The 18,895-nt window shown below is 39.5% G+C and overlaps 1 protein-coding gene across 1 annotated transcript in view; it reads right to left on the bottom strand.

Moving 5' to 3' along the window:
* Positions 1–15,281, bottom strand: part of LOC126416297 (beta-galactosidase-1-like protein 2) — a 137,812-nt gene extending 122,531 nt beyond the window's left edge. Inside the window, exon 1 of the mRNA XM_050083954.1 lies at positions 15,140–15,281. Within this exon, the coding sequence (XP_049939911.1) occupies positions 15,140–15,200 (61 nt within the window). The 5' untranslated portion in view covers positions 15,201–15,281. The remainder of the gene's footprint in view (positions 1–15,139) is intronic.
* Positions 15,282–18,895: the final 3,614 nt, after the last annotated feature.

Raw genomic sequence — 18,895 nt, forward strand, 5'->3', positions numbered from 1 at the left:
GACCCAGACGGTGTAGCAACTGAAACCTCATGATCCGCAGCAACGTTTTTGAGTTTGTCTTCGGTTTCTGGCACGGATAGAAGACGATGATGACATGTGACTGGGCAATATTCTATGGCGAGGCATATTTTACATTGCAGGGCCAGTGAACACAGAACTCCCGAATTTGCGGTACTGTTAAACCGCGTGTTATGCACGAAGAGCCGTTGGATTCGCCGTATGTGACCGTTTGGAGTGGATTCACAAGCAACTGTATTCTCTGTCGTTTCTTCTTCGAAGAGAATTCACCCAGATGGCCTGTCTAGTGCACCGAGATGTCTGCACGTTACTGCGACATCCTCGCACAGCATGTGATTCCTGCTTTGGAAGAGTGCAACTGTGTGGAAACCACTGTTTTCGTACAAGATGGGGCAACACCTTACGTCGCTCGCCCAACGAAAGCTCTGATTAATGCAATCTTCCACGAACGTGTGACCTCCAAAGGTCTCCCAGGTGCATGGCCTGCAACATCACCTGATCTGAACCCATGTGACTTTCGGCTCTGGGGAGATACAAAAGAAATCGTTTACCACACATTCAGTCTCTCGCTGATCTGAAGGCCAGTACGCAGGAACACGTTGCTCAGATTCCACCGAACTTCTGCGAGCAACTGTTGATCACGTTGTTTTACAGACGCAACATCTCGTAGTCGTCTCCAGTGCTCATTTTGAACAAATTGTGCAATCAGCAGTTAATAATAAAGTCAATATTATGTCATTCTCACTTATTTGACCAGGTCTCGTGCCTAATCCATTACATATGACAACATTTCTATACGTCGTTCTTGCATTCACAGCGCCGGATTTGCACCCGGTGGCCAAAATTGGAATTAATTTTTCTTGCAGTGTAAATTGGTTCCGTATGAAAACGTTAGCATATCTATCAAGTTTCGCTGCCAAACGATAGCTATAGCCCGCAATAGAGCACCATCAGTAGCTGCACTTCAATTATGACCACCCGGTGTCTTATTAAAAAGGAAATAAATTTCTTGGATGAGTCTGCGTTAATTGTGGATACTTTGTGGAAAAGCCGTCTAGATCCCTTAATGTATTTATTTATGACGTCGTTTCGGATACTGCCATAATCAGATAAAAACTTAGAACTCGTAAAACAACATTCAGTCTCAGCATCAATGAAACACGCATAAGCAGTGTTAGGTTTTGTTGATACAGACACTGAAAGTTATTTAACAAGTTCTATGTTGTGATCTGATGATAGCAGTAGCCAAAACGACGTTCTAAATAAAGAACTACATTAAACGATTTAAATGGTTTTATTCATAAAAGAATGGAAGTAGCATCGAGTCTGCTCCAAGGAAACGTAGTGACCTCTAATGTTCTCAACATATACAGCGAGTCTCAAAATAATGTATCACTTATTGCTACAGCAGTTAGTAGAGTTGGGCATAGACCAGTGTCTTTATTTTGTCCACAGGCCAAAAAGTCCAACGGATTTTGGTCCGTTGAACGATGAAGCCAATCTTACGGATCGCATCGACCAATCCATCGCCCATGAAATGTTGCGATGCTTAGAAAATGGGGTGGTGCCCCGTCGTGCACACACCACAGCCATCTTTCTGCAAGGGTAACGGCCCTAATTTATCGTGTAGAAACCAGCGACACACAGCACCTATTAATCGCCAGAATAAATATTTCACTCTGCAGCGAAGGTGCAGATTAAAACCGAGATTCGAACTCGGGACCTTTACCTTTCGCGGCGCAAGTGTTCCACCGACTGAACCACCTAAGCACGACTCATGACCCGTCCTCACAGCCTACTTCCGCCAGTACCTCATCTCCAATCTTTCATGTTTCACGGAAGTTCTCGTGCGAAACTTGCAGGGCTAACTGTCCTGGAAGAAACGATATTGCGGAAACACAGCTAGCCACAGCCTGGCGGAGGTTTCCAGAACGAATTTTCCACTCTGCAGCAGAGGTGCGCTGATATGAAACTTCCTAGCTGATTAAAACTGTGTGTCGGATCGAGACTCGAACTCAGGAGCTCTGCCTACGGGGGGAAGTACACAGGTACTGCCGGAGGTACAGCTGTCAAGACGGATCTTCAGTCGTGCTTAACTAGCGCAACCGATAGAGCCCTTCCCCGTGAAAGGCAAAGATCCCGAGTTCGAATCTAGGTCCGACACACAGTTTCAATCTGCCAAGAAGTTTCATACCTGTTAATCTGTTTGGTAAAGTGTATCGTCCTATGATTCTGTCAACAAAAGCTTCTGCCCATACACTCAGACTGAAGCGATTCTGATGTCTCGCCTCCATGATGCTCGAGGATATGCATCTGGCCACATGTGCGTACTGTGGTAAATTACAATGCCATTTCATCAACAAACGAAATACTGACTGTGAACTGGGAATCGTCAACAGCCCATATCTCAAAAGGTATTAGTTTCCGGACATATTATCATAGAAATTTTTCTTCTACTTTTGACCAATACTACCTTCTGTAGGAATACGTAACACTTTTTCTAAATACCCAATATAAATGATTTATCATGTAGTTCACACCACTATCTGAGTGTTAGTTGAAAATCATGTTAACCGTAGAAAAGTGTCATCGTTGGATACTCAAAGGGAACTGCAGAAAGACTTGTAGAAAGTCTCCACTCCATGTCATGAATGGCTGCTCTCTTTAAACGTAGATAAATATACGGTGAATGCCAGTAGAGAGTAGCAGGAAGGCGAAAAGAATACTTAACATGTTCTATAAGGGTTCTTGAAAGCGAAACATAATACTAGAGGGCTAGCGCATATAGGCATATAAAAAGTTTAAATATTCGGGTACCATCCTATCGTAAGACGGAACAAGTGACTGGAAAACACAGCAAGGAGTAGTCGATGGGAAAGCAGCAATCCATGAGCTAACCTCCTGTTATGGCATTCTAAGAGAAGCTGGAAAGTAAAGAAGGTGATCTAAAAAGTATCGTAGAGCCTGTAACGATCTTTGGATGTGAGTGCTGGGAACTTACTGGAAAAGTAAAAACTGGTCGAGACCTGTACTATCTCAGGAGATAGTGTAGAACATCTCGGCAAGATCACGTAAAAAATACAACGATTAAAGAAATGACCCAGACTCGAGAAAGTATCACACATAGAACAGAAGAACGGCAGTTTGCCTGCGATGGATACATAGTGCGAATGGCAGATGACTGGTAGCCAAAGAAGATCTTGATGCATCATTCTCAGGGAAGAAGGAGAAGGGGAAGACCCAAATTTGCCTTAGGTGGGATAAAAGGGGCCATAAGGAAAAGAGAAATAGGAGAAGACTATGAAGCATAGGAAGATAGGAACCGATGGAGCCAGATATATGAGATGCGGTGACAGCTGCAGGAATTCCTTAGGAGAGGAGAGAGTAAGAGAGAGAGAGAGAGAGAGAGAGACAGAGAGAGAGAGAGAGAGAGAGAGAGAGAGTGGTACATACATCTGTAAAGAAAATCGAAAGCAAAATGTTAGTGGCACGAACTCTAGAGGATTTCTGCAGGATTTGAAAGCATTATATAGTAAGCATCACAGCAGAAATCGAACGAATACAAATGTTAGTGGCACGAACTCTAGAGGATTTCTGCAGGATTTGAAAGCATTATATAGTAAGCATCACAGCAGAAATCGAACGAATACAAAGATAATATGCTAAGATCGATGTAGCCCATACGAAAGTAGTACTCTCTGCAACAGAGAAATTGTCCGCGGCAGGAATGCGATATGCAATAGAATGACGTGGTCTGGACAGAATAGCACGCGCTGTTCTAAAAATATATTCATGAATGCAGTTGAGTCAACATGGTAACTGTGACTGACCTGATGTGGTTCGAGCCGTATAAACATATAAAATTATCTAGTTTCTTCAGTGTACTGATATTTCCCGCAATAAAATCCGCCAAATTCTCGATTTGTGAATACATGATATTTACACTGGTGACATGCAGTATGCATTCAACTACAGAAATGTTTTTTCGTCGCGATACGTTATTTCATTTTGTTGAGGTGAAACATCGCTAATGATAGGAGTGTTTTCCGTTAGTATGTTGCTATCTGCCTATCTTTTCACTGGAGCTTTCCCCTTTGGCAGGTGCTTTAAATAAAAAATAAAAGAAACACAGAGGGCGTAACCACTGAATAATGAAATACAGTTTTGGCGACGAAGTCTATAAGCGTAAGGCTATATTTTTCGGATAGTCAGTGGCACAGATCTTAAGCTGTGCGGTAGGTGAGGGAGGGAGGAAGGGCTGTTACCCCATTTCCCACCTCACCCCTCACAGCTGCCTTCACAGAGATGCTCGAGGAACTTAAAATTTTAGAGAGCCAGTATTCGAGGAATACTGAGACTATTCTGCCACCACCATCTTATACCTGGTGCATAGAGCAGGAATATCTATGGAGTGAGCATTCACATGCACAGAACAGAATTTTTGTCGTCGACGCATATTACTCCAAAAATCAGGTGACAATGGTGCGGCGTAAGGTTTATCCAAGGTTTTCTGCTGACACTGGTTTTCTCTCCATTATTATTTAGCGGCCTGCGTATTTTGAACCAGTAAACCTTGATTCTATAAAGAATCGAACTCCTATGTATAAAACATATTCAAACGGATGACTACTGTGCAACTGAGTTAATGTGTTAAATATTTGACTTTAAGCATCTAAGTGAGAAAAAGTGTAGCAAGGATTTGAAATTATGCTTAAAGTTAGTTGGAAGTTGCTAAATGCCCTCATTGTGAAACAAAGCATGAATGCAGCCTGGGTAACTAGCGCTCCATTTTAAGCAAAGTCTAGTATTCCACGCATCTCAATGTTTAAGACGTCATATCGCCAGAACTGTGGGTCGTGCAATGATATAATTTTGCATGTACAGTGTGTTACGAACAATCGATAGAAAGAAAGTAATAAATTAAATCTTAACGCCAAATGCTGAAGCTTGACTGCACGGACAGCGGAAATCTAGTAAGCGATACGGTCTTTCCTTTCATCATTTTGTGGGGGTATCAGCGAGAAAAAGTTTCTTAAAGGTTTTAAGTTATGTATAACGTTTGCTGGAAGTCGCAAAGTGCTCTCTTTCTCAAATACCGGATAAATATAGACCAGGTATTTGCGTGCCGTTAGTTACTCTGCCTCAAGACAAACACACAGTTTCTAACCGTAATACTTCTCGTCAAACTTTTAACGTGCGATTACGCCTCTTAATGAACAGATTATGAATGTATTTTAAATCGGTCAATAATTACACGAAACACTGAAAATCAAATTTTGTTGCCCCTGGAACTGGTAAGACAGGCAACCTACAACTGAGGCCGGGTTGCGGGAGACCGGCTTAGTACTACAGATGTCTTTACATCGTTAGTACAGACAGATCCCGTTCAATAGTATCCTGTATTTGTACACTCATCTTAGTAACCAGCGGAAAAATGCTCCTGCCGCAGCACAAAAAGACGAATACGCTCCTTTCTTAAAAGACTCTGACAGAAGAGTGGGGCGAACATTCTAAATCCTTTTACCCAGTCTCTTTTTGTAATTAAGTTTTCACAATCTCACTGCCACTGTCTATAGCCTTATACGTGTCTCTCTCACTGCCTCATTTTTTTCCTATTTATTTACGGTATATAGCACTCAAATACATACGTTACTAGACTGGCAATACCGTATAAAGTATCAATGGTGTCACTGAAGCCAGAAGTTGAGAATAGCAATATGGAGGCGAGTGCAAAGGACTTGTTACCAGCGGGGATAAACTGATATAACTATGTTACCTTTAGAGTTTTGTCAAAATGCATCGTGGTTGACTTTAATTTCTCGTACAGCAGGGGGAAGATACAAAGAAAGGAACATGTCACAGTGCAAGAATAACTAGAAACATCTCATGTATTTTTGCTTCTGTGCTGTATGTAATTCTAAATAATTACATTACAGTTTGTCTTACTGAAATAAAGGCAGTGATTAAATAGTTTATGTACACTTTAGGGGTTTCATAAATCTAGTATTATCAGACGTAGATTAGTGATGTGTTTTTAACCATTTTTGATCAACTTTAGCTTTTCTTCGATTAATATCCTCGTTATGAAAGTGCACCTATAAGTAGAATGTGCTGTTTGTCATTGGTGGTAAGTTCCTATGCGACCACTCTGCTGAGGTCGTCGGTCCTTAGGCATACACACTACTTAATCTAACGTAAACTAACTTTCGCTAAGCACAATACACAAACCCATTCCCGAGGGAGTACTCGAACCTCCGACGGGGGGAGTATTTGTTGATAAAAAGTGTCTTTATTCATTTAGAGTTTTTACGAAAACTACCTGACAGCCTTGGGAGAGTCAGCCCTGACAAAATTCTACCATCTGGTGAGCAAAATGTATGAGACAGGCGAAATTCCCTAAGACTTCAAGAAGAATATAGGCCTAATAATTCCAATCCCAAAGAAAGCAGGTGTTGACAGATTTGAAAATTACCGAACTATCAGTTTAATAAGTCACAGCTGCAAGATACTAATGCGAATTCTTTACAGATGAATGGAAAAACTGGTAGAAGCCGACCTCGGGGAAGATCAGTTTGGATTCCGTAGCAATGTTGGAACACGTGAGGTAATACTGACCCTGCGACTTATCTTAGAAATTAGACTAAGGAAAGGCAAACCTACGTTCCTAGCATTTGTAGACTTAGAGAAAGCTTTTGACAATGTTGACTGGAATACTCTCTTTCAAATTCTGAAGGTGGCAGGGGTAAAATACAGGGAGCAAAAGGCTATTTACAATTTGTACAGAAAGCAGATGGCAGTTATGAGTCGAGGGACATGAAAAGGAAGCAGTGGTTGGGAAGGGAGTGAGACGGGGTTGTAGCCTCTCCCCGATGCTATTCAATCTGTATATTGAGCAAGCAGTAAAGGACACAAAAGAAAAGTTCGGAGTAGGTATTAAAATCCATGGAGAAGAAATAAAAGCTTTGAGGTTCGCCTATGACATTGTAATTCTGTCAGCAAAGGCCTTGGAAGAGCAGTTGAATGGAATGGACAGTGTCTTGAAAGGAGGGTATAAGATGAACATCAACAAAAGCAAAACGAGGATAATGGAATGTAGTCGAATTAAATCGGGTGATGCTGAGGGAATTAAATTAGGAAATGAGACACCTAAAGTAGTAAAGGAGTTTTGCTATTGGGGTCAAAATAACTGATGATGGTCGAAGCAGAGAGGATATAAAATGTAGACTGGCAATAGCAAGGAAAGCGTTTGTGAAGAAGAGAAATTTGTTAACATCAAGTATTGATTTAAGGGTCAGGAAGTCGTTTCTGAAAGTATTTGTATGGAGTGTAGCCATGTATGGAAGTAAAACATGGACGATAAATAGTTTAGGCAAGAATAAAATAAAAGCTTTCGAAATTTGGTGCTACAGAAGAATGCTGAAGATTAGATGAGTAGATCACATAACTAATGAGGAGGTATTGAATAGAATTGGGGAGAAGAGGAGTTTGTGGCACAACTTGACTAGAAGAAGGGATCGGTTGGTAGGACATGTTCTGAGGCATCAAGGTATCACAAATTTAGTACTGGAGGGCAGCGTGGAGGGTAAAAATCGTAGGGGGAGACCAAGAGATGAATACACTAAGCAGATTCAGAAGGATGTAGGCTGCAGTACGTACTGGGAGACGAAGAAGCTTGCACGTGATAGAGTAGCATGGAGAGCTGCATCAAACCAGTCTCTGGACTGAAGACCACAACAACGACAACGAAAACTACAGTCTGCTTTACACGTGTGTATAGGTAACTTGTTGTTCTTCTCATAACACGATTCTACAATGTATGGGTTAACGACAACTAGTACGCAAATATTTGTTCAACTGCAAAACATGATTAGACTACCTCGTAGAGGTTACAAGGTCAATGGTGTCAGAAAATCATGTTTAAAATTTTGGTCGAAAATGTGCCCTCCCCTGTACCTACGTGTTAAAGTTCGTCTGTCTGGGGACCAGGCTCCCCTCGGCCTCCTCCCCCCATCCCCCCCCCCTCCCTCCCCAAGCAATGGCGTCCAAATACGGGGGCAAGGAAAGGAAAAGTATAATGTACTCAGGCGTTTTTCTGTCAAGAAAATCATTTAAAAGTCTGTATTACTCAGTATTTTAACATTCAATTCATTGAATGTTTACGCATTTCGAGCAATGTTCACCCACAGATAAGATATATACTTCATCAGCTGTATCTTTTCCTGAATCATTTTCCAAAACATAATGATTATCTGTCTCTAAGTTCCTATGCTGTGTGAAATCATTGTGGGCGTTTAATATTTTAGTTTCCATAAGAATGAACTAAGATTGTATTAGAAAGGGGACACGGAAGAATTTTCTTCAAAAAAATATTTCAGAGAGTTCTAAATCGATGATTTGCTGCATTTCATAGCTCCAAATTCGAAGGTTTTCGTGACACTTTCACTTTTGTGCAATAGATAATTATTTCACAATGCCACCAAACCACAATTTATTGAAACGGATACTTGGCAACACAATAAAGTGCATTACAAAACTTAGAAAACAGCCGCCCATTCTCTTCGTATAGATAAAAAGAAAAAAAATAAAGACGTCTGAAATGTGGCACTTGTCGCAAACAAACGTAATTCTCTTGCCTATCTCTTCAAAACTAAGAAGCCAAGTTCATTCCAGGTATCGAATGCATATTGGTCCGTGGTACTTAAATGTCGCCATTTCGTCTTCCAAAATATTAAAAATACCCCCCATACCCAGATCCAGCCCCCCTCCCAAGCCGTAGTACCAGCGGCTGTTGCCCTCAAGCCTATCCATGATCTCTACTCATCTCTTTTTCAGTTCTATTGTCGCCTATCTCTTTTGCTCCCACTGCTTCTATCTCCATCTATCTCTCTCTTTTACTGCCATTGTCTCTCACTGACCATCAATATCTCTTCTCTCTCTGGCTTCCACCGCTATTGTCTTCATCTATACTACATTATTTCATTTACACTTTTTCTCTCCTACCATTACTGTCTGCTTTCTCTCTCTCTCTCTCTCTCTCTCTCCCCCATTTGCACCGTCTCCTTTTTCTTCCACCGTCTCTGCCACTCTGATGTTCTTTTCCAGACCATAAAAGGGCGAATATGTTCAAACGCCAAAATTTTTGGTGCGAAGCCGCAGTGAGGACGGAGACAGTTGGTTCGCCACTTCTCTGTCAGTCCTTTAAAGAGGAACATACTCGTCTTTTTTTGCTCTGACAGAAACATTTTTCCGCAGATTCCCTTCTTCTCCTTGCTACAGCAGAGTATGTGACTTATATAAAACGAGCTCTATAGGTCAGTTAAGTTTTGACTGTTTATTTAGATGCTGCGACACATTTATAGTTGCTTCGACACACATAATCAACAAATAAATATGCGTAAATACGATTAACAAAAAATAGTTTGCTTTAAGCCTTTTCTCGATACTTTGCTCATCGATCGCAATTCATCGAAAATGTCCGGCTTGTGATTTATATTTGAGAAGAGCAAAAATGTTACTAGAAATATTTTACTATATTTGCCATCTTTACAGCTTTACATAATTTTTGGCAGCATTTTAAATTCTTTTCAGGCATGCTGAGACCCTATTAGGCCATTTTTTGTCACTGCAGTACTCTGGACATATTTGTATAAATTTGAAGTGTCCATTATACAGAGACAGTACGTCATGAAGCTTTATTGTTGAAAATATACTGACTAAAAATATAGTTTGGTGATCTCAGAACCCTTGCGATGAGTCTAGAAGCCTTCTCATGTGTTCATTGTATCAGTTTAAACTACTTTTACACCTCAGACCGAATATTACATTTATAAGTACGGCAAGTACATAAGTAAGTTTATAAGTACAACCTCCGGATATCTGCGAAGTGTAATGATATCCAATAAAGCTTCACAGTTTCCCGAGAACATCATCTCACGAACATATCGTAAAAATTTCGATGGTATACCGTGAATACCCCATACTGAGATCCAGCCCCCCTCCCAGTTTAGTATTGGAGGGCAGCGGGAGACCAAGAGATGAATACACTGAGCAGATTCAGAAGGATGTAGGTTGCAGTAGGTACTGGGAGATGAAGAAGCTTGCACAGGATAGAGCAGCATGAAGAGCTGCATCAAACCAGTCTCAGGACTGAAGACCACAACAACAACCGTGAACAGAAGTTGGGACGTTGTCATCCCCATAACTGGTACTTTTCATGCCCAAATATCACTTTTTTTTCTTCTGAATCGCCCATGAACAAATAGTGCGTTTATAAGCTGCTTAAGGTCCACACTAGACCAAACTTAATGCAAAACAACCAACCGATTTGCTCAATTTGTCTGAGAAGTGTGCAATGTTTAAATTTTGACCCTGTACTGTTGGATACTGACAATGTACCCGATCTTCAGATAGGTATACAAATGGTTGCTAGACTAAATGGTGTCCAGAACACTTGTCCGCTCATCTCTGCGATTAATAGAACTAACTACTATCAGTGCGATTAATAAAACCTGAGATATGACCCAGTGAAGTATCGCATATTTGCACGCGGCTTTTTGGCACATATTGGTCGCACACTGTTGTGCACGGGCCGATTTGCATTCAGTACCTGGAATGAAGTTGACTTACAAAGCTTTAAAGAGATAAAGGCAAGGGAATTACCCTTATTTGCGACAAGTGCCACATTTCAGACGTCGGGATTTTTTTTCTTTTTACCTACTCTACGAGAAGGGATAGCAGCCGCCATTTTCTAGATTTTGTACTGCGCTTTATTGTGTTGGCATGTGTCTGTTTCAATAAATTATGCTGCGACGGTATTGTAAAATGGGTTCCTACTGCGCCAAAGTAAGGGTGTCACGAAAACTTTCGAATTTAGAGCTATGAGATGCAAAAAATTATCATTTATCACAATCTGATTTTTAAAGAAAATTCTTCCGTTTTTCCTTTCTGGCAAAATCTTGGTGCATTATTAGGGAAATTAAAATATTAATCGCACATAATCATTTCCCGCCTCATAGGAACTTAGTGACTATTGCCAAATAAGCACAACGTTTTGGAAAAGTTGTTAATACGAAGGAAATGATTCAGCTTATAAAATATGCATCTTACCTCTGGGTGAACGTTGCTCGAAATGTGTAAATAAAAAAAAAATTATGGAACACTTGCCTCATAAGTACGTGACCGTACAGCCACGTAAATTAGCCCTAAGATATTATGCCCCTGTTACATCTACATCTATGTCTATAGCCCGCAAGGCAACTTTCGGTGTGTGGCGGAGGGGGCTTGTGTGTCAGTGTCACTGTCCGCTTTTCCTTTCCTGTCGGGAATGTCCGCGGGAAGAACGATTGTCAATAAACCTCAATGTGGACTCGAATCTCTAATTTTATCTTCATGGTCTATTCGTGAGATGTACGTAGAGGAAGCCATGTATTGTTTGACTCTTCCTATGGATTTTGCTCTCGAAACTTCAACAGCAAACAGGCGGTAACGCTTAATGCCCCTCTTGCAGCCCCTTCCACTGGAGCGTGCTGAGCATCTCTGAGACTCTTTCGCGCGTACTAAATCAACCTGTAACAAAACGCACTGATCTTCTTTCTATCTTATTTTCTCTACAAGTCTATCTCTGGTACGAATTCCAGACGAATAGTATTACTAACATGACAACTGTAACACTACTCAACAGTGATTTTGGTACAGATAAAATATATATAAAACTTAATTCTATATCGTAAAGTGACATAAAAATGTGAAATAAAAAATTGTCCATCACGTCAGGATTAAAAGGTATGACCTACAAGTTATATAACATGGTTGAATTAACTGTATAATTTTTAAGTGCTTTGTGTTTGAAAGGAGTGCGATAAAAGTTAGTGCAGTGATCTTTTTTGTTCTTAACTTTAAACGTAATATGCAACATTAGTGTGTTTTACATTGTCTATTTAAAGCCTCCAGTCACATACATTTGCTTACTCTTCCTTCTATATTATCTCAAGTTGTTGAATTTTTCTTTTCTTTTTCAAAAATTGATCTGGCTAAGTTCATTCGACAGAAAAATGTTATGTAGGCATTGAAAATACAACATGAAGAAATCAAAATGTTGGTGTACAAACTATGCCGATTTATTTTGTTATGTATGTGGTGAATTGACGACAAGGAAACAAAGACGACCAATTTTTAACTTACTGAAGACGTAGTATCATTTATACTTCAAATGCCAACTGAGAGATCAGGATAAAGATTGGGCACATCACATGACTTGCACTAGGTGCAATTTTAAACTAACACAATGGCTGAAAGGAAAAAAAGAGCACTTTCCATTTGGCATACCAATGATCTGGTGAGTGCCTCAAAATAATGTTGACGATTGCTACTTCTGTTTGACTACTGTAACTGGCTTTCCATCAAAGAATAAGAGGAATATTAAGTGCCGTAACCTGCCCTCAGCAATTACACCTGTTCCCCACGGTAAAGACATGCCAGTTATAACTCCTCCACTAGTGTGGGCAGAAATTCCTAATTCTGATCATGAATCTACGATCGCTGAGGAAGCACAATGTCAGTCAAGTGGAGAGGGACACTTATCAGAACAAAGACTACATTTAATTACACAAGCAGACTTGAATGACCTAGTTTGTGATTTATACTTATCCAAGGAGCATGCAGAAATTTTATCTTCAGGTCTTACGGAATGGAACTCACTTCATGAAGAAACAAGAATTACGGTACTCACTTCAGGCAACGTAATAAAGATCTGATGACTTATTACCGTATGGTGGGCAACGTTTCTGCTTGTACTGATGTAGTTAAACATACCATAAGATGCTGCTGAGTGGCGCTTGTTTATTGACGCTACCAAGACAAGTCTGAAGGCTGAACTATCGCATAATACGTTTCCAACTGTATCCGTAGGGTACTCTGTGATTATGAAAGAGAACTACGTAAACTTGTCGGAGATACTTGAAGCTATTCAGCATAAGGAAGAAAATTGGAAAATATGTGGTGATCTTAAGGTGACTGGTTTACTAACTGGTCTCCAAAGTGGTTTCACAAAGTATTACTGTTTCCTTTGTCTTTGGGACAATCGTGCAACAGATAAACATTTAATTCATTGACAGTTAAACAGTGGCCACCACAAGAGAAATTGTCTCCAGGGAGAGAAAATGTGAAATATGTATCTTTGGTGGATTCTCAAAATGATTTCCTTCCCCCACTGCGTATTAAGCTCGGGAATGAACAAAAATGCTAATGGTTTCATATATCTACGTGAAGTATACCCTGAGTTAAGTGACTCCAAATTGAAAGAGGGGATTTTTATTGGGCCAAAAATTAGGAAGTTAATGCATGATAAGAAAAATTAAGGCAGTTAGAACTTGCAGCCTGGCGTTCTTTTAAGGATATCGTTGAAGTTTTCTTAGGTGATACAAGAACAGAGAACAGACATATTAATGGGAACTCTTTTAGAGAACTATAAAAATCTTGGATGCAGAATGTTACTAAAAATGCACTTCCTTCATTCTCATTTAGATTTCTTCCCTTCCAATTTGGGAGCCGTTAGTGACGACCCGGAGGCAGGACATTTTGCTAATGGAAAGCCACTATAAAGGTAGATGGAACCCTTCAATGTTAAGTGACTACTGTTGGCTTTTGAAGCGTGAAGGATATATATCCCACAGAAGGAAGTTGTCATCAAAAAGACTCAACCCTCCACCATCAGCATCATCATTGAGCAAATGAATGTTACAATTTTTCTTGTAAAAATGTACATTAGGCCCAGGTCATTACAGTGAGATAGTTTTATGGCATTAAGTATGTTATATATTGTCTAAATTTAGTGTAGATCACCCTACTTTTTGTTTTCAGATATAGGCATTTAAAAACCTCCTTAACAAAAGAATTGGAGGGTGATGGCGAAAATCAAACTGCATTTTCAGAATCAGCAAGTCCAAATTAGTTAGGTACATCATGTTTTGTCTATGTACTTGAAAAACAATTTTTTTTGTTCTATAGTGTAGACAGTAGAAGCGCACTTGCGGTGACTGCAGCTTTACCGTGGTGCGTTGCTGTTGTTAACGGTTCGCGTGATGAATCATTTAAGTGAACACGACGCATTATGAGTCGGATGTGACACACGATGACATTTGTAGCGGGACCTTGAATTTCGCCGCGCTACACTCGTTCCCTCAGATATAAATTATAACGTCGCAGCTGTATGAGCCCTCGACGGCAGAGAAAATATATAAGAAAATGAAGGTACAAAAATTTTAACGCTTTTTGTTTTCTACCCGCTCTTGTCTCTTGAGAGCGGAAGCTTAACTCACTTATTAGCTAGTCTTAGTCGGATTGAGACGAAGAAACTTATTGATGTGCAGACGTATTGTGGAAGTTTGTATGAAATTTGGAGGATGGAAGCAGCAACGTAAAATACATTGCATTCAATATCAAGATGGTTTTAATTTGTATACACTACTAATTCCTGGACAATGAAATTTATTGCAAGATTTCGGAGCAGCTACGACTTTTCATGCAGAAATGAAGCAGGAGATTTTTGGAGAACAAGACCTCGACGCCGCACGAGAGAAGACATGTTAACATGGTAAAGAATGAACTCTTATCTACGCTATTTCCCCCTATTAATCACATTTTGTTATTCTTTGTTCTCTTTCAAATAATTTTTGTAGTGGAAATTGGTTTGAATTTTGCTCAGAAACGCCACAAGGACCACCCCAACAATAGCTTTTCCGAATCACGAAGTCCGATAACTTTTCTGTAATACGAAGTCCGATATGCATTTCATTCTTTCCCTTTTTCAAGGTCATTAACGATTTTAAAACCCTTTTTTTATTCACCATTTTTTCCCACATTTTCAACCTTTTCTTTTCTTCTTCTTTTCTTTTTTATTACCTACTACACATTGCCCGTTCGTGATGCCCACGAGACCTGTACAGCTGAAAAATTCGGCTGTAGCAAAAATGAATACTAAAGTCTAAAGAAATGGCCATTTACACAGGTATTTCGCCAATGCAAGCAGCCACAGAGTTGAAGGTATTTTTTATAAGTGCTTTGTGCACTCAACTATAAATGACTTACGGACCAAAGAGGTGAAACTCAGTGTAGATGACCTTACCTTGGCAGCGAACACTGCCTGTAGCCACAAGGCCAACGATGCACACCACTGCCCACAGCATGCTGGACTGAGCACAGTTTATCTCGAGCCAGCTTATATACCGCGCGCCATGTCGCAGGCCTCAGCAGATTAACTAATTGCTCTACACCTCCGCTGCGTGTCCGTATTACAGTATGCTGCTTCCACATACGGTTTATCTATACTTCATCCTAAAAACAACTAACGTATAGGCCACAACAATGCTACCTCGGCCTCAACAACGCAGTATAAGTACGGTAGTCCTTCGCTTTAACTTCACCCAGAGAATCTACGCTGAAATATATCTAAGTGTACTGTCAACTCTAAACAAGTTCTTACAGACGTGAAATTGATCCTTAGCTATCTGTCGCTTAGTAACAAACGCTGAATTTGTGATGTTCTCATGTCCATGGTTCTCAAACGCCATGTCATTTGAATTCATTAATTGTACGTGTATAACGCGTGATTCTCTATTTGGTTTCGTTATTACGTTTCGTTCCAAATCGTTCAAAGAGTAAAAGTGAAAGAGATTCCATTACGTCACTATTGGGAAAACCATTATGATACCAGCTTTTTACTAAATACGTTTAAAACTTTCGGAGTGTGAAATATGTAATGGTTACGAATATCGCAGACCTGGAAAAGTTCAAACGATTTTAAGCCACGTGTTAAAGTGTGAGAACTGTGATTCAGAGTATGAACGACTTTTCCTATCTCGAATTAGCGTTTGCTGCGTGAAGTGTGTGACTTTGAAACTTCGGAAGATCATGAAAAAACGATTATTAAAATAAAATGTTCCAATAATCATACTGAGTCATCGTATTATCTCTTAAAATGTTCAATTTGGCTTTCTTCCCTCTTTATTTTCTTTCTTTAGACATAACGAGAGGCCTACAGAGCATTTTGAATTTCACACACTGTTATATACTATGGCTTGTTTTGCTGATCAGCTTGTGACCTCCGACAATAGTACGTACGTTTTTTTATATGTGCCATTTCCTAATGACGTGATCTTTTATTTCTTCGCGAACTAATTTATCTTATTATCATTGTTACAATAATGGAATCTGTTCTGTTTCTCGTGTTTAAAGTGCCTCCCTGTTTATTCAACCAATAAAACTTATTCATCTGAAACTGTAATAACTTAACAGTTTCTCCAGCAGGTTACGGGTCCAATAAACGGTGTTGATTAACTTGCGTAACGTTATTTTCTTCGCGTCAATCAAGTCTCTGAAGAGAATTCAGTTATACAGAGTGTTTTCACTTGGAAAGTGAAAAGATAAAAGATGGATTTCATGAAGTTTTTCAGTATCTACAAAGAAGACGGAGGTTATTTTCAGTTGTGGAAACATCATATGGAAATTATCTTTCGTGCTGAGAAATTGATGTACGTTGTTAGTGGAAGTAAAGTAAGGCCAGTTGAAAGCAAGTAATTTATGGGATGAGCTTAATGTAAAAGTAATGCTTTATATTCGCCTGGTATGAAATTTGACCAGCTGCATAGTGTGTGGAATCATCTGAAGATAATTCATGAACAACGATCTTTAACAAATAAACTGACATTGAGACAACTGTTTTCAAGTACAAAATGTCATAATGTGATAATTTTGTGAACAACGATCTGCAACAAATAAACTAACATTGAAACAACAATTCTCAAGCATAAAATGCCACAATGTGATGCTATCGCGCAACGTATTACTGAAGTTGAATGATTAGTACAGTCTCTTGCAGATGTTCGTGAACCAGTGGGAGATACAGACAAGATTTCCGAAGTTTTAGGGGGACCTCCGGCATTTCAAAAGTGCCGTATATTTTGAGAGGTGGTAGTACCCACTAAAACAAGAAAACATGTACAATAAACACGGGCTCTAAAACGCATACTGGTACTGCAAGAGCTTTGAGCAGTTGTTCATCTTCGCTACTGTGAAGGACATCTCTTCTACTGAACAAGTGTTCATAGCTCTTAAGGTATGTGTTTTACAGCTTATGTTTACTGGACAGTTTTACTTAGTTTTGGTCTATATTACCTCCTCCCAAAATATGGAAATCAGAGAGCTTGTAGTAGAATAGGTATGTAGCACAGTAACTATGATGAAGAAGCGATCATAGCTCGTAGGGTAGGCGTTTAAGAGTCCATGTTTATCGCACTTTTTTCTTCCTTAGGAAGGTCTATCATCTCCCAAAATATTTGACATTGTTTTTAACACCCTGCATAGTTCGTTTGCTACTGCTTGGGACTCCTGTCTCGAAAGCAGGCAGTCTTTTGATCATTTAACAGCAAGATCATTGAAAGAAAAACAACTTTCGTCCCAGATTGTAGAAACTGCATTCGATGCTGTTAAAGTTAAGCAAAAAAGAATAAAAAACAATGTTCGCAAAGCAATTCCAGCAAAAAGTCTGTTAAAAGGAATAATTTTGGGTGCTAGTGTTGTAATAAGAAAGATTATTGTAAGGCCGAGTGCAAAAGAGAGAGTTTAAATCGTCAAGAGAAAGTCAAGAACCTGAATATCATGCTCCGAGTGCAGAAATTAGAAACATTTTGGCTGCTGATTGTGATAATGTTTAGCTTGCTGACACTGCAATATCAAAACACGTGGCTTCACACAAGGAATGGTGTTCAACATTGAAACACTAGAGAAGATCGACATTCCTGTCCATACAGGAGATAATTCTGTTGTTTACGCTGAAGATTAAGACTAGTCAATTTAAATGCTCTTGTAAATGGTGTATGGGGAACCCACATACTGAAATATTCATTATATGTAGTTAGTTTGAAGGAAAATCATTTTCCAGTGAGAGCAACAGCATGTAAAGGTTTAAAAATTGTGTTCAACAACAAGACCGAGGTTCGCATGGGGTTCCCATATTTAGCAGGGGCACCTTGAGATGGGGGTGTAGAAATGAAGTAAAACTTTTAATATAATTACTTTTTATTTAGAATACTTACATGGAACTTGTTGCTGCAGAGGTAGTTGGTACACCATGTTTTTCGGAAGATTTTGCCTTTTTCAGCAAATCTGTAAGATTGATTCCACAGTCCCTGGCAGCAGTCGATTTCTTTCATCAATCCACTGGACCGACATCAGAGAAAATACTCTTTCCACAGTGGCGTTGTGTGAGAGAATAGAAAATAAATACTCGCATAGTTTTAGCAGTTAACATTTGCTTTCAGGATTTTTGGTTTCCTTGTTCCACGGCGTGTTTAGACTTTCATTCTTCCGAGTCAAGCTTAGTTTCTAAAAAGCTGAAAACAATTGTCGCCTGAAATCTTCACGCTGGTTTTAGCCAGGTATATAACAGTGTTCTCAATCATCACTCAATTCGGGGTTTCAGATAGCGTCATCCAGTCAAATACTTGATATTTATTAAAAGAAACAGCCGATTTCTCTAAGTAATCAATTGCTATGGTATAGTCTCTTCCTCAATTTATATGGTATAGTCTCTTCTTCAATTTCGAAATCAGATTAATTATTTCTTGGCTAGAGTTCTCATTCTGTAATTTGTTCAAAATCAACTTGCTTTGCATGCAAATAAAATTGGCAGTCTTCCTTTCTCTCAGACGTCTTTGAGAGTCGATTAATACATTTCTTATTTCAGTTATCGAGACTTTATTCTTCTACACACTTTATTTCGTCATGAAAATGTTCTTTTTTATAAATGTAACTGAATATTTTAATGTCGGTTATGTCAATGTCGAGAGTTAAGGCTCCAGCAGCGCCGATATAGTATTGCAGA

This window comes from Schistocerca serialis, chromosome 8 (genome assembly GCF_023864345.2).
Source record: "Schistocerca serialis cubense isolate TAMUIC-IGC-003099 chromosome 8, iqSchSeri2.2, whole genome shotgun sequence".
Lineage (NCBI taxonomy): Eukaryota > Metazoa > Arthropoda > Insecta > Orthoptera > Acrididae > Schistocerca > Schistocerca serialis.